General features: G+C 39.4%; 1 protein-coding gene across 3 annotated transcripts in view; it reads right to left on the reverse strand.

Moving 5' to 3' along the window:
* The window catches only part of AK5 (adenylate kinase 5), a 261105-nt gene that overhangs the window by 66376 nt on the left and 180415 nt on the right, over positions 1–14314 (reverse strand). For 2 of the 3 annotated variants that reach the window (XM_019413870.2, XM_019413868.2), the window contains exons 9-10: positions 9376–9418; positions 4234–4278 (exon numbers count right to left, since the gene is read on the reverse strand). In XM_019413870.2, the coding sequence (XP_019269415.1) occupies positions 4234–4278; positions 9376–9418 (88 nt within the window). The remainder of the gene's footprint in view (positions 1–4233; positions 4279–9375; positions 9419–14314) is intronic. The other variant, XM_019413869.2, reaches the window with a different exon arrangement.

Raw genomic sequence — 14314 nt, forward strand, 5'->3', positions numbered from 1 at the left:
ATGTGCATCAATATGAAACATGTTTCATCTGGGGTCCAAGTATTTTCTAAAGATTAAATTAATTCAAAATTCTTTGATAACACGGCAACAATGAAATGACATCAGAGCTATAGTGAAATAATGGCAGGGCATTAAAATATTGAGTTTTAAGCAAAAATTCTCATTTCTACAGTTTTCCATAAGGACATAAAGAGGACTAGTTTGCACAAGGTTAAAAATACACAAAATAACACTGAATATTATAAAAGTACCTCCCAAAGCTTACTACTTGAAAAGCAGTTTGTCAGTACTAATGCTAAGGTACACAAAGCCATCTGGGTCCTCGACATCCTGAAAGTTAAAGCCACAGAATGATGTCTTGACCATTATGCCATTAGTATCACATCTCGCCTGTAAAATCAGATGATTTTCCAAATTGAAGCACTTCTACCAAGGCTTTGGATAGGAATTAATGGGAATTCAGGTTATGACACATTTTGGGCATAGGCAGGCTATGAAAAGCACAGAAGGGAAAAGGAGGCCAAGATAGATTGGATAATAGCAAGATAATGATCAAGAGATTAAAAAAAAATAAAAAGAGAGAGAGAGAGAGAGACAGAGAGAGAAAGGAAAAAAATGTACCAAAAAGGTTGTGAAAACTGTAGGAGCCTGTTAGTGGGACATAATGAGGCTCTTTAAGGGATATTTTTATATTATCCAACGAATTTTCCGTTTTCAGCAATGAATGAGCCCCAGTCTTGTACATAATGTACATTGGCATGGTTTTTATGTCTTGTGTGTGAACTACCAAAGTCCATCGAACCTTTTTCAATCCTTCTGATCACTGACTGGCCTGATCCTGTGAGATCCCTTATCTATCCTGTGGAAGGTATTTCTTTATGAACAGCTACTGAGCTGTCTTCCTCATGAACAAAGGTAATAGTCACACAACATTCAAAGGGCTAAGTAGATCCATCCTTGCCACTTTTCCTTTTGGTCCAGACAGTACACGTTCCCTGAATATGTTTTCCACTCAGATGGTGGTCGGTGCTATTAACTGCCCCGACTGAAAACTATTTTGCAAATGAATATGAAATTGCTCAGAGGTGGGGGAAGTTGGTGTTGCTTGTTTTGGGTGAGAGGGTAGCAGCTACAATGGAGTCAGGGCGTCGATTAGGCTCATAATTAACCTGAAAACTGTCCTGCCAGCAACAGCTACAGCAGCAGCAGCAGCAGCAACCTGCCTGTCAGTTCCAGTCCAAGAATTCCAACTGCTATTTCAGTTGTTATGGAAACTGGCCACACTGGTTCTTAAAGAATTCATTATTCCAACAAATATTTGCTTTCCTAAATCATTACAGGGTATCTAAATGAGTGATGCAGACACACACGATGGAGGAGCACACAGGAAGAAGCTGGTGATTAGAGATGTCACAGGGCTACAAATTAAACCTGACCTTGGGGCATGATTAACTGGGGGAGAAGACATTTCAAGTGACAGGACTGGCAAAAGCAAGGGAAGTGGGGTTGGAGCCACAGACTCACATGGGGTTGGAGTGGGAGATGGGAAGGCACATTGAGGCCAGTGGGGAGAAAGCTTTGAAGGTCAGTCTGAAGAATTTGGACCTCTCTATAGACAAAAAGGGACTAGGATACTTTAAAGCAGGGGAGCAGTGCTTTAGGAATATTAATTTTTATCTGCAGACGAACAGCAAAGTTGTCAACCTGGTTTTTGGCTAATATTTCAATCCCACTTGTCTTGGTAGATGTCAAGACAATAATTTGAAAAGTGAAAAATTCAACCTCATCTTCTCATATAGGGAATACCACACTTATTTCACTGAAACCAATGGACTCTTGTTTATTAAGACTCATCAAAACTGTTATGGGTGTGTCTATGACATCCTGAGTATTTTTACGAGCTTCAAATTGACCTGCAATAATACAGCCCCCAAAAACCACTCTGCCATCTGTCAAGGAAGTGTTTAGAACTAAAGACTTAATTTACAAGCAGAGTCCTAAATGCCCTAGAAGAACAATCATTTTTCCTCATACCACAGTGGTTTTTGCACCTTCTACTGCCTAAACAGTAACCTGAAATCTTTAATAGAATAGTAACTGAGCAGTAAGATAAAATATGGGAGAGTTGGTTAATAGAAGAAAAACCTTTATTCAGAGCAGCAGTTTTTAGACTGCAGTCTGTGGACGCTTGGGGGTTTCAAGCTTTGCATGATGCCAAAGATTTTATATTGTGCTATTTGATTTTCTGAAGGGCACAGGACTTAGGTAAGCCAAGGTCTTTAGTTATACCTAGACAGATAGAAGTGATATTTGAAAATATATTTCGAAATTTAATTGCGAGTGCTAAACCACTGGTAACTCTGGAATAATATTATTGCCAGAGAAAATAACAACAATCACAAAACATGCTGTACTATTTTTAGAAGCTGTTTTTGGATCACATTATTAAAGACACAGATTTCTATGTGATAATAAAGGCTCATTCTTTGGATACTGAACATCAGGGTTAAGAGTCTCTCCTCTTCCTAATTTGGCCCCTAAGATAAAAGCTGAATATAACTCATTGTGTATGGCCTTGATGGCGAGAAAAGTGATTAAAGTTTATGTGGAAAGGGGAATTTTCTTTGCTATTAGGAGGATGAGTTTCTCTTCAGTAAGGAGTAGAAATAATTTACTTTTACTTTTTGAAAAGAATGTAAAAAGTGTGGCAAGAGTTCATCCAGTTCCCATGGTTAAGGTCAACAAGAGGCAAGCAGGTCAGAAACAGAACTCAGGTTGGGCTCAAGAATTCTCACTGCTTAAGACACGCACTTCCTCCTCCTCTCACCTCTGTTAATCCCTTAGGTTGCGTTGCCCGCTCTCCTCCTTCAGTTCCCTGCTTAAATATCACTTCTGTAGGAAAGCCTTGCCTGATCACTCTGATCACCCACTTCTACCCCAGACACTCAATCCAGGCTGTTCTGTCTCCTTAAGTTTGTGATAATAAGTTGATTAGTTCTTCTTTTCACCTAGGATGGAAGCTCTGTGATCCCTCACTGCCCAGAATGGGTCTAGGCCTCAGTATATATGGGATGGAGGACTGAATGAGGGAGACAGTCCAGGGTAACAACCCACACAACTGTGTGGTGGAATGGGGCGAGCCCTGGGATGGGAAACTGCAGCCCTAGTATCCTCTCTGCCACCAGTTGGTTGAATGACCTTAATCAAACCTCTTAAATCCTCTGGGACTCAGTTTCCTTATCTGACAATGAGGGAGACTTAGTGAGAGATTTCCAAGGAAACATTCCAACTTTAGGGTGCAAGATTCTAAGTTTATATGATTATATTTCTTGGGTGCCGATAACTATTCTTTTTCCTACCCATTGAAGATGTGTGGACCTTTTCATTATTTCTGAATATGAATACAAAAATTTTTTTAAATGAAAAGGTAGGTGTATTAACTTTTCTAAAGACTTGAATACTTAGAGGGAAAAGTACTAGCTTTTGGGAGGTGCTTTGACAATATTTGGTGCTATTCTGGGCAATTATAACTGTTGCTCAAATAGTCCCATTGATTTCCATGGGGAAAACTGAATAGCCGGTTCTCACACTCATTAGCTATGTGAGCTTGGACCAGTCCCTTTACCTTTCTGAGTCTCAGTGTCTTTATCTGTATAACAGATATGTAATAGAGATAGACCACCAACCTATAGGATTGTGGAAGGATTAAGTGAGATGAACTGGAACACAGTATGTGCTTAGAAAATGCTGGTGAATTTTATCCCACAATTAATTTACCAACGACGTTCACAGTATGAGGCATAAAATAAATGAAATTTTCTTACCATTAGCTAAACGGAATGCAGGGTATGGTTACTGAAATATATTTGAATATGTGGTTACGGATATATTTCGTTTAGTGAGCAGTGGCTCATTGTTCAAACAGAAAATGTATGTGCTAGATTTTAGCATATGACTTCTTCATACTCATGGGATTATAAGGTATTTTATTACTGAGGAACTAAAATCAGGAGTCTGACATTCCTTAGAGTCTTACTTTGTCTATTCTGTAAGGATACAAAGCCAAAAACAATATAAAACTGCATAAATGAAAGCAACAATCCAGAAGCCTCGAGGGTATTTCCTAACTGAAAAAGGGGCAGAATTCAAAGCAGAATAAGAAATGGACAGTTTTTTTCTCTACCAAGTTGTTTATTAGCAACTGCATTAGAAAACTTGAGAGCTGTTACTCACCAATCATGAAAATAATTTTACACTTTCTCAAATCTTCCATGAAACCTTTAAAGTAAGAATAATTTAAGTTACTGGCAAGTAAAACTGTTTTGAAATACTGGTTTTACTTATGTTGTGTAAAAACCAAAATCTTGTAGCTTTATTTGATAAGAAGCCTTAAGTTCAGTAAGTGTGTTAATAGGTCATAAATTATAGGCACCAATGACCATTTCAACCTTATTCCCAGACCCTGGTAACATAATTTCATTTTAACACAAACTATCAATTTTTGGTGGCAAAACTGATAAGCCATTAAATAGCATGACTTACAAAGAAAGATAATTTTTAAAATTATTTTAAAATGTTCTTAAGTATCTCAGTTTTGTGTTATTTTACATTTTTCTTAACATTTGCTGATCTCTTTTAATAAAGAGGGGTTAAAGCACAAATGGGGAGTCTGGAAGATAATATTTTAAATACAGTTCCTATTTATAGAAAATAATACTATTTTCCATTTAAGGTAGTAATATAAAATTTCCTTCTAAAATAAATCTATTTAAATAATAATAGTGAGTCAATTTAGAGAAAAATATTAAGTCAATAATATCTAGCATAGGTCATATAGAGGTGAAACAAAAATCCCAGAGATGGTGAGAGTGAGGATTGAATTTTGGGAACCACTACTTTATTTTTTCTCCAAGTTTTTACTTAAATTCCTGTTAGTTAACATACAGTTTAACATTAGTTTCAGGTGTAGAATTTAGTGATTCAACACTTAAATACAACACCTAGTGCTCATCACAATAAGTGTCCTCACTCATCTAGCCATCCCCGCACCTACTTCCCTCCATTAACCCTCAGTTTGTTCTCCATCATTAAGAGTCTGTTTCTTGGTTTGCCTCTCTTTCCCTATCCCATGCTTGTTTGTTAAATTCCACATATGAGTGAAATCATATGGTATTTGTCTTTCTATGACTTATTTCACTTACTATCATACATTCTAGCTCCATCCATGTCATTGCAAATGGCAAGATTTCATTCTTTTTGATGACTGGGTAATAATCGTGTGTGTGCGCGTGTGTGTGTACGTGTGTGTGTATCACATCTTCTCTATCCATTCATCAGTTGCTGAACATTTGGGCTCTTTCCATAATTTGGCTATTGTTGATAATGCAGCTATAAACATTGGGATGCAGGTATCCCTTCAAATCAGTATTTTTCTATCCTTTGGGTAAATACCTAGTAGTACAATTGCTGGATCATAGGGTAATTCTATTTTTAACTTTTTGAGGAACGACAATACTGTTTTCCAGAGTGGATGCACCAGTTTGCATTCACCCCAACAGTGTGGGACCGAGGAGCCACCACTTTGAAACAGAGGGATAATTAGGAATTTTTGGCAAAGTGCAAAACCCTCCAGAGTTTGTGGAGCCCTAAAAGATTGTCAATTGTCATGTGGTGTAGTAGCTGGCCATGAAGGATGGGTAGACAATAGCTACACTTTTGATACTATTCTCAACTGACTAGACCTAGGTGAGTGACTTCCTCTCCCTTGTACTTCAGTTTCTCCATCTGTAGGGTAAAGGTGTCAGACCCAACGATCTCTAATGTCTCTTTCGGTTCAAATACCTATGATTCTGTGGTTCCCGTAAATAAATGGGCCACAGGAGGAAATGGTCCCCTTTGTCCCTTGGCCAAAATTATGATGTGATTATTGTTGCATGTTTCAGGTTTCTAAAGTAACCGAAAATTCGAAGAGGCCTTGGGTAAGAGTGAGGTTACTTGAAGAGATGACCACAGCCCCAAACTTGAATTGGGAATGGCTCTGTGAGCTCAGGGTCTCTGGCCTCAGAAAGTGCCAGTGGTTATTCTTGAGCCTGGAAGCAGGGGGTCCTGAAACTAAAAAAAAAATGTTTAGAGTGAGGACCTGAGGACAGAAGAAACAGCAGAACTACCCACGAATGTTTCAGAGAAGAGCAGAAACAAATTCACCCTGGCTTTAAGACCACAGGGCTTTAGTTATGGAGATCAGGCCGCCTGCTGAGCTGTGCCAGGGCAGGGTCACAAAGTTTGGGGGCAGAAGTAGATTAGCTCAGGATGCTCTGCAGTTGACTGTGGGAGTCACAGGCCAGTAAGGGAGGTATTGCTGTATTCTAGAGACCATCTTGAGCAAATGATGGTGAAAAGCTAAAGAAGTAGGCTCTAGAGGGGGTCAGAGGATGCCACCATGTTCAAGTCAATCCTTAGATTGGCTAATTTCTTTTAATTTTTTTAAACATTTATTAATTTTTGAGAGAAAGAGTACACAGTGTGAGTGGGGGAGGGGCAGAGAGAGGGAGAGAGAGAGGGAGACACAGAATCCGAAACAGGCTCTAGGCTCTGAGTTGTCAGCACAGAGCCTGACGTGGGGCTCGAACTCAAGAATGGTGAGATCATGACCTGAGTTGAAGATGGACGCTTAACTGACTGAGCCACCCAGTCGCCCCAAGACTGGCTAATTTCTGAGCAGCTTAGTTTAACACCCCCAGGGGTGGTGGTGGGTGTGTGGGAGCAGGCTGATTCCACAAAGAACTTTCAGAAGAGTTTCTTTGATGTGCTTAGACAAAGGCCAGACAGAGATTCTAAACCAGTGAGGAGGGTGGGTGTGGAGTGTTATGAACTATGGCTAACAAGAACTAACATTTAAAGTCAAGTTTTTAGAGCACCATGCTGGACAAACAAAACAGATCTGAGACTGGATGCTTCCCTTAGTTGGGCAGATGTGACTGCAGATGGAGCAACTGAAGATGATTTTGAATATTTTATTACTCTTAAATTTAACCCTTATGCTAAGGGAGCTACTTTTCAAACTGTAATATACACTGAAGAGACAGTAATATATTAGAATATAGGACATTGTGATTTTTCACTTCATGGAAAATAACACGTGAAGTTTTGAAGTAAAGATTCTAGAGTTCAAAGGTATTTGATGTTTTTGTTGGAACCCCAGGCCCCTGAGCTGTGTGTTTCAGACCCTTGGCTGTGGAAGTTCCTGGAGCTACCCCCACCTTGAGGGGAGACCCAGGATGGAGGGGCCAGACTGGGTGGAGCCAGCCCTAAATTCCCAGTCTAGGTGTAACTCAGGGCTCTTTTCCTGGTTCTGGAGGCAGCCGCTTTTGCTCTTGCTCTGGGTGTGAGTTGACTAAAATGATGGACAGAATGTGGTTACCTTGAGAGATAGGACAAAGTTTTTATTTCCTATCTTGGTGATAAAACTGCAGTTTTTACACTTAAAATTAACAGATAGGAGCCTGACTTACACTTTATATTTTATGTAGATGATAAGTACTTTTGAAAGTGAGATCACTCCTCTGACAGTTATCCAACTTGCTTTTCAGTAAAATTGGGATGCTTTTTTTATATACACAATGCTACCTTTTTGCTGGAATCCACTACTAGCTGAGGAAAGGCCCAATTCTGAAGAGAAAATGGGACATGAAGAATTGGGTTTGGGAACAGGAGGGGAAGGAGACAGGGGAGCTAAAATCAGAGGAAAGATGTGAATTTGGGGTTTGGGGAACCATCTGGTTTTCACACTAAGGAATAAAATTTTTTGTTCTTTCTAATCAAAGAGATGCTGCAGTCTCTACAGAATAGTCCACAGTGACTGGAAAAATCCTATGTTATCTGGAGCTTTCTATTAAAGGCACATACATTGGTGCTTTTAACTCATGGACCAGATGGTCATCTCATGTTCTCTAGACTTCCAGCTTCCTTTTATGAAGCTAAGCAACAACTGTTTCTTTTTTTAAATTCCTGTCCAGTTAACGCACAAGGTTATATTGGTTTCAGGTGAACAATATAATGATTCAACAATTCTATACAAAGCTGAGCAACTTTTAATCTATTTGCTATCTAAGAAAGTGACTATGGTTGTTATTGGGTATGGTTGTACCTATGATGGAACATTCATGCAGTGTAGTCATTACAAGTTAAGGTTATGGGGAGTTTGTAATGACTTGGGAACATGCTTATGTTATGATATACACAAAAAGAATGGAGATAATTATTTGTATATACACATGTATTCTCAACTATATAAAAACAGGTACATAGCCAACCCACTGGGATAAAATACACTAGAATATTAACCATGATTATTTAGAGGTCATAAGGTTTTAGATAGCTCATATTTTCTACCTTGAAAACATTTCCACATGGAATACATATTAATTTTATAGCCAGGAAAAAGGGAAACTTTATTAGGCAATCAATCAATCCCTGTCCAGTTGGGACTGAGTTGATTATTTGCACTTGGCTCATGTTTATGTGCCTTTCCTCATGAATCACCATGATGTCATTTGGTGACTGAGATTTTCACATACTGCTATGGCCATTATCATTAAATGACACTTTATCTATTACCTCATGCTCATGGATCAGTGTAGGATTAGAGCTGGGGTTATTTGGAAAGCCGGATCACTTACTTGCATGTGCTCACAGTCAATACAAACGTATTTCCATGAACCATAGTTACAGCAACATTTATTACTGAGTGGACATGTTAGAAGGTACTTTACCTAGGACAATCATGAGCCTTATCTCTTTTGGACAATCTCAAATTCACATAATTTTAGCTATTTTCAGACAGTGAAGGCTGAATTTGCTAGTTGTTATGAGACTTTTAACATGGCAACAGTTACAAAGCAGGATAATTTGGGTGTTTCTTAGGTTGCATCCCAACAGCACACTGAAGAATTTTAACTACCATGTAGGAAAAAGACTTCCAATAAATTTGAAGAATGTTAAAGTTAGCCAGCTGTCTTTACTGCAGGACTTATAGGAATCTTGGTATGCTGTTATATGTGTCTCTTCCAAAGGGTAGTGAGTGTTAAATGTTTCCCAAACATATTTTTACGAGAACATTCCATTTTCACTAAGCATGTCAAGGGTCATGTTCTCTGGGTAGTAAGGAAATGCATCTCTAAGTAAGGTGGCCCTTTGATTCTTGATATGGACTAAAAGGGAAAAGATCCAAAAAGTTCCAATCTTAATTGTGTAGCCTGGCTAAGGAAAAACTGCATGCTGTCAGTAGTTTACTGTCTATCAGTTGTTGTTTAATAAAAAAGACATGTTCAAAGCTACTAAAATACAACTTTGGTCTGATCAGTAAGGGAAACTCACCTCCCATGGTATCCTCTCCAAATACATTTAACTGGTCATCACCCTGCACATAAAAAATCAAAATATTAGGTGAGAGTACTAACAGGTATTGTGCTAAACTTCTTGCCAATGTACATTAACATACCTAACTTTCCAAACAACTCTATGAAGGAGGCACAATTACTATCCACCTTTTACAGATGAAGAAGCCAATAATTTGAGAAGCAAGTTGCCCAAGGTCATGTAGCAGTGAGGGACAAAACCCAGATTGGAACCTGGGCTGTCTGTCCCAAGAGTTCATGCTGTCTTTGTTGGACTTCCTGGTACAATATCACACTTCATTTTCTTGGTGCATGACCTATCTGTGATCAGAAAAGCTGATTTGAAGAACACAACACTCTTCAGTGCCCGAAGCTCACTGATAGTTGTAGTTATAGTTGTTTAAAAACAACTTCATGGTTTAAAGCTGGACTTGGCACACTCTCTGTAAAGGGCCAGATAGGAAGTGTTTAGCAGTGGGTGCCATATGGTTAACCACTGGCCAATCCCTGAAAACTAAAGCATGAAATAAGGGAGATTGGAATGACCAGCTTTGATTGATGCCTGCCTTTAAATGTTTATTTTATTTTTTAATCAAGCAGCTGCTGCATTTTCCTTACAGAAGAACCAGTGGTAGTTGGAGGGGGGTGGTGAGGGGAGTCTAGGATGAAAGTTTATATAAAAAGGCATTTGGTGAGAATTCTATTTATGTCTCCATCCATTCCATTTTCCCACTCCCTCATCCATCATAGGTAACCACTTACAGAAGTTTTTTTTTTTGTATCTGTTTCCCAATACACAAAAAACTTCCAGATATCTATGGATACATTTGAACATAAATATATAATCTGGCATTACCTCCATTTTGTATACAGAAAAAAGTGTACTTATATTACTCATGCATATATGTTCATAATATACATACTCATCTATAATGATACTGTTCTTCCCCTTGCATTTTCACTTATCAGTGTATCCTGGAGAACTTTCCATATCAATACAGAATGTTCTCAGTTGTACAGTATTCTATCGTATGGAAGGTAACATAGTTGTTGTTTTTAACTAGTCCTTTATTGATGGACCATTGAGCTGTTTCCAATCTTGGGTTATTTTGGGAAAAGCATGGTGAATAAGCTCATATAAAGGTCATTTCATAAATTATCAGAGAAGGGGATGTGTGGTCAGACAGTAAATGTATCTATAACTGATAGATTTTGTCAAACTGCTCTCCATTACAGGTTGTGCCATTTTGCAGGGCCAGCCTGTGGCTCATGCTTCACTCCGGCCTCTTGCTTCTAATTTGCTTTGATGTAGGAGTCAGTTAAATGAGGTTGGCTGGTTGTATTAATGCCCCCTTAAGGTAAACTGCCATGAGAGTACTTGTTTGAAATCAGAGCCTTGCCATTCTTTTTTAGAACATATGCCTTCAGGGCAACTTTACTGCTTGTCTTCTTAGATTTCCCTGTGTATCTAGAGCTATTCCAGGTGAGAGAAGAGTTTTTAATGGAGTGTTCATTCAGGAACACATTTGCATTCATTATCTTCCTTCCATGAACAGGAAAAATGTCAATTATTCCTCAGTAAGCCTATCCCTACTTCTCTTGTTGAAATCATTGCATTTTACAGCATTGCATTTTGGAGTTATTGGGCTCATCTAATCCAACCCTACCATCACCCTCTCCCATTTTACAGATGGGGAAATGGGTGGTCATTGAGGTCATTTGAGGAGCCCATGGCCATGTCATCATGTCCTTAGTGAAGTCAGGGTTAGGATGAGAACCACATCTCCTACCACACAGCATGGTTCCTGGAGATTTAATCCTAGGAGCTCAGCTACCACCATGGATCTGTTAGTGTCATGCCACTGCCTGGCTGGTGCACCCATCTCTCAGCTGTTGCTAAGGGCTCACAGAACACCTTCAACATGGGACAATTCTGGTATAAGTTGTGCCCTAGTGTTCCCCTTGAGATCAGACTGAAGCTGATAGCCACCTGGGGTCACATCCTTGCTCAGCTCCTGCCCCTGCCCTATCTTGCATCTCTCCCCCTGTCCTAAAAGCACTCCCTAATAGCACACTTGCAAAGAATTCCCATTTGAGGTTTTGCCTCTAGCGAAGCCCACCTGAGACAGGGACCTGTTTGAAGTTATGTTTGCCTAACAAGCATCTACACAGAAAGAAGTTCAGTAGCTTTTGTTGGAAAAGGATTGTTCCATGAGACTCTGCTTATTGCTTGTCACACAGCTATTGAACATATCCAGGTAGTGTTAGGGAGTCTTCTCCCTTAATTTTTAATATCACTGTTGAGTTATAAGACTTACACCCATCTTACAGGCTGAACTGCATCAGATTTTTCTCACACCTAGTTATCATGTTTTAGAAGAGCAATCAACGTTAATCTGAATTAGTAAAATAATGCACTGTGTTATAAAGGAGCCTATCTCACCTCTATGTGGCTTCTTGAGTCTGACTGGTTTTTATCCATAGCTTTTATTCATAGCCTTCTAGTATGTTTGCCCAACTGCTTCATATGAGCCCCAGCCTTACTTCCAATAAAGCCCTGATAGTGAAAAGGTTTTTGGAGCAGAGTGGTGCTAGGAATGGGGCCCACTTCATTCAATGACATGAAAGCCCAGGTAAATAGGATGTCTGACTGGGGGGTGTTATTTTCCATTGATGCTCAATAAACCTCATGATTCCTATGTGAATTTTTTTTGTAAATAAAATTAATCTGGCATCTTACACACACACACACACACACACACACACACACACACACACACACTAACAACTAATGAAAGGCAAACACTTCTGGTTTTGTTTTGGTGAAAAAGATGCCATAAAGACCCCAGAAGCCCTAAGTCTCATCTCTTTCTTTTCAAGTGCTAAGTGTGTTCTGTATGAAAGGCATTAATTCAGAATGTCAATTATATAAGAAGCAAAATGTCAGACAGGTTTGTTTCAGATACCTAATAATCTGTAGCTGCATCTGCAGTGAGGCATACTTTGAGAAAGTACAACCCATTCACTACCAACTTCCACCCTAGGCACCCATGGGTGCTTCTTGGTGTTACAGTCTTTCATTGTGTTGTGCTCCATCTAGTCAGCCTTCTGACACCTGTAAGCCTGAATTGTGAGGTTGAGCTTTGTGGGTATGATGAGGCATAGGTGCCTTTCCACAGTAATAAACTAGGTTTGGGGGGCATAAAGCAGAATACTAAATCTGAACAAACCGACAGAAACGGTACTAATATTGGCACAGATTTTATGTAAGTGCCAATTATGACTCACACATACGAAGCCAAGACATAGCCTGCAATGAGGTAATTAATGCTGGTGAAGATGGGCAAAGCTGCAGAGAAACCATTAACACACAGAAGCAAGTTCAGGTTGCCATATCTTCTTGTGCTATATTTACAATACAATGCTGGTAACTGAAGGGGAGAAATAAAAAAAAAAAAATCCTGTTGCAGTGACACAGCTAGAACCTTCAGACAGGACTTGTGGCTCTATGGGAAAATGGGTTTGGACTATGGATATCCTTTGGTCTCTATCTCTCATTCTCCAGTCAGGCCAGAGCCATAGGAGAGCAAAAGCGAATTGCATTCAACTTTATTTCCCGGGGTGGATGCATCGGCAAGGAACTGCTTTTGCAAGGCTGGATTCTGGTATCATTTTTAGGAAGAGCAGCTAGTTGAGGTGCGTATATGTTTTCCTTTAGGATTGGAGCTCCTACTATTACCAACTTATGATATGGGTGTCTTGTCAGTCTCAATTCCCTGAACTATTGAAATTTTTGGGGGGAGAGATAAAAATAGAGCAACGTAGCCTCCCGGATGGGTTCACCAATCATAAGAAATTACGTTCTTCCACCTGCTTTCATTGCAGCCTGGTGTATGCTCCTGCCTGCAGGACCCGTTCTGTGTGACATTGTCACAAGCAGATCAGGTCCTAATATAAAGTGGACATTGAACTACTGCTATAATCTCACTGGATCCTTGCTGGGAACCTATGCGTGTGGAATGATGCTGCTGAACTTCTGTGTGTCACTGGATGGGGATGTGCCTGAGCATATCCACTGCTGCCCTCAGTGCCCTGATACCAGCCTATGTTTCTTTATCAGCAGTCTCTTACTGGTATCAGAGGTGAGGTCATGGAGTCAGATATTTACGCTGCTCCTCCTTATGTAGATAGTGTTGATGTTTAAAAATCCTTTTGGGACAGGGCATCTGGGTGGCTCAGTTGGTTAAGCATCGAACTTTGGCTCAGGTCATGATCTTGCTGTTTGTGGGTTCGAGGCCTGCGTCGGGCTCTGTGCTGACAGATTGGAACTTGGAGCCTGCTTCAGATTCGGTGTCTCCCTCTCTCTCTGCCCACCCTTCCTCCGCCTCATGCTCTGTCTCTCTCTCAAAAATAAATACACATTAAAAAAATTAAAAAGTTATTTGAAATTAATAAAAAAATACTTAAAATAAATAAATAAATAAATAAATAAATAAATATCCCTTTGGGGACCACGAAACGAAAGCTCTCCTGGGAAGGAGGTAGTAGGACATTTTTGGGGTATCTTTCTAGTTCTTGTTTGTATTAAACTGTATGTGTATTTCATGGTATAAAAATGTATACAGCTTCAAATGGAATTATGACAAAGAGGTTTTATTTAACAACAGAATATCATAGCTAAGATGAATTTCTTGCCCTAAAATTCACCAAGAAAAGACTACTTTCTTTCTCTGACATTAAGCACAGAGATCAACTTCAAGATTCAAAACAATGGATTTCAAAGAGATTCTCTAGTTTTTGAAATGAATGTGAGGAGCAGTCTTTTATAATTTTTTCTGACCTCCCCGAATACTAAGCAGTTCTCCATGAATCATGGACCATGAAATGCTAGCATGAGGATTTTCCTAGGCTTCTATTTA

Source organism: Panthera pardus, unplaced genomic scaffold, assembly GCF_024362965.1.
Source record: "Panthera pardus isolate Hobbes unplaced genomic scaffold, ASM2436296v1 HiC_scaffold_11, whole genome shotgun sequence".
Classification (NCBI taxonomy): domain Eukaryota; kingdom Metazoa; phylum Chordata; class Mammalia; order Carnivora; family Felidae; genus Panthera; species Panthera pardus.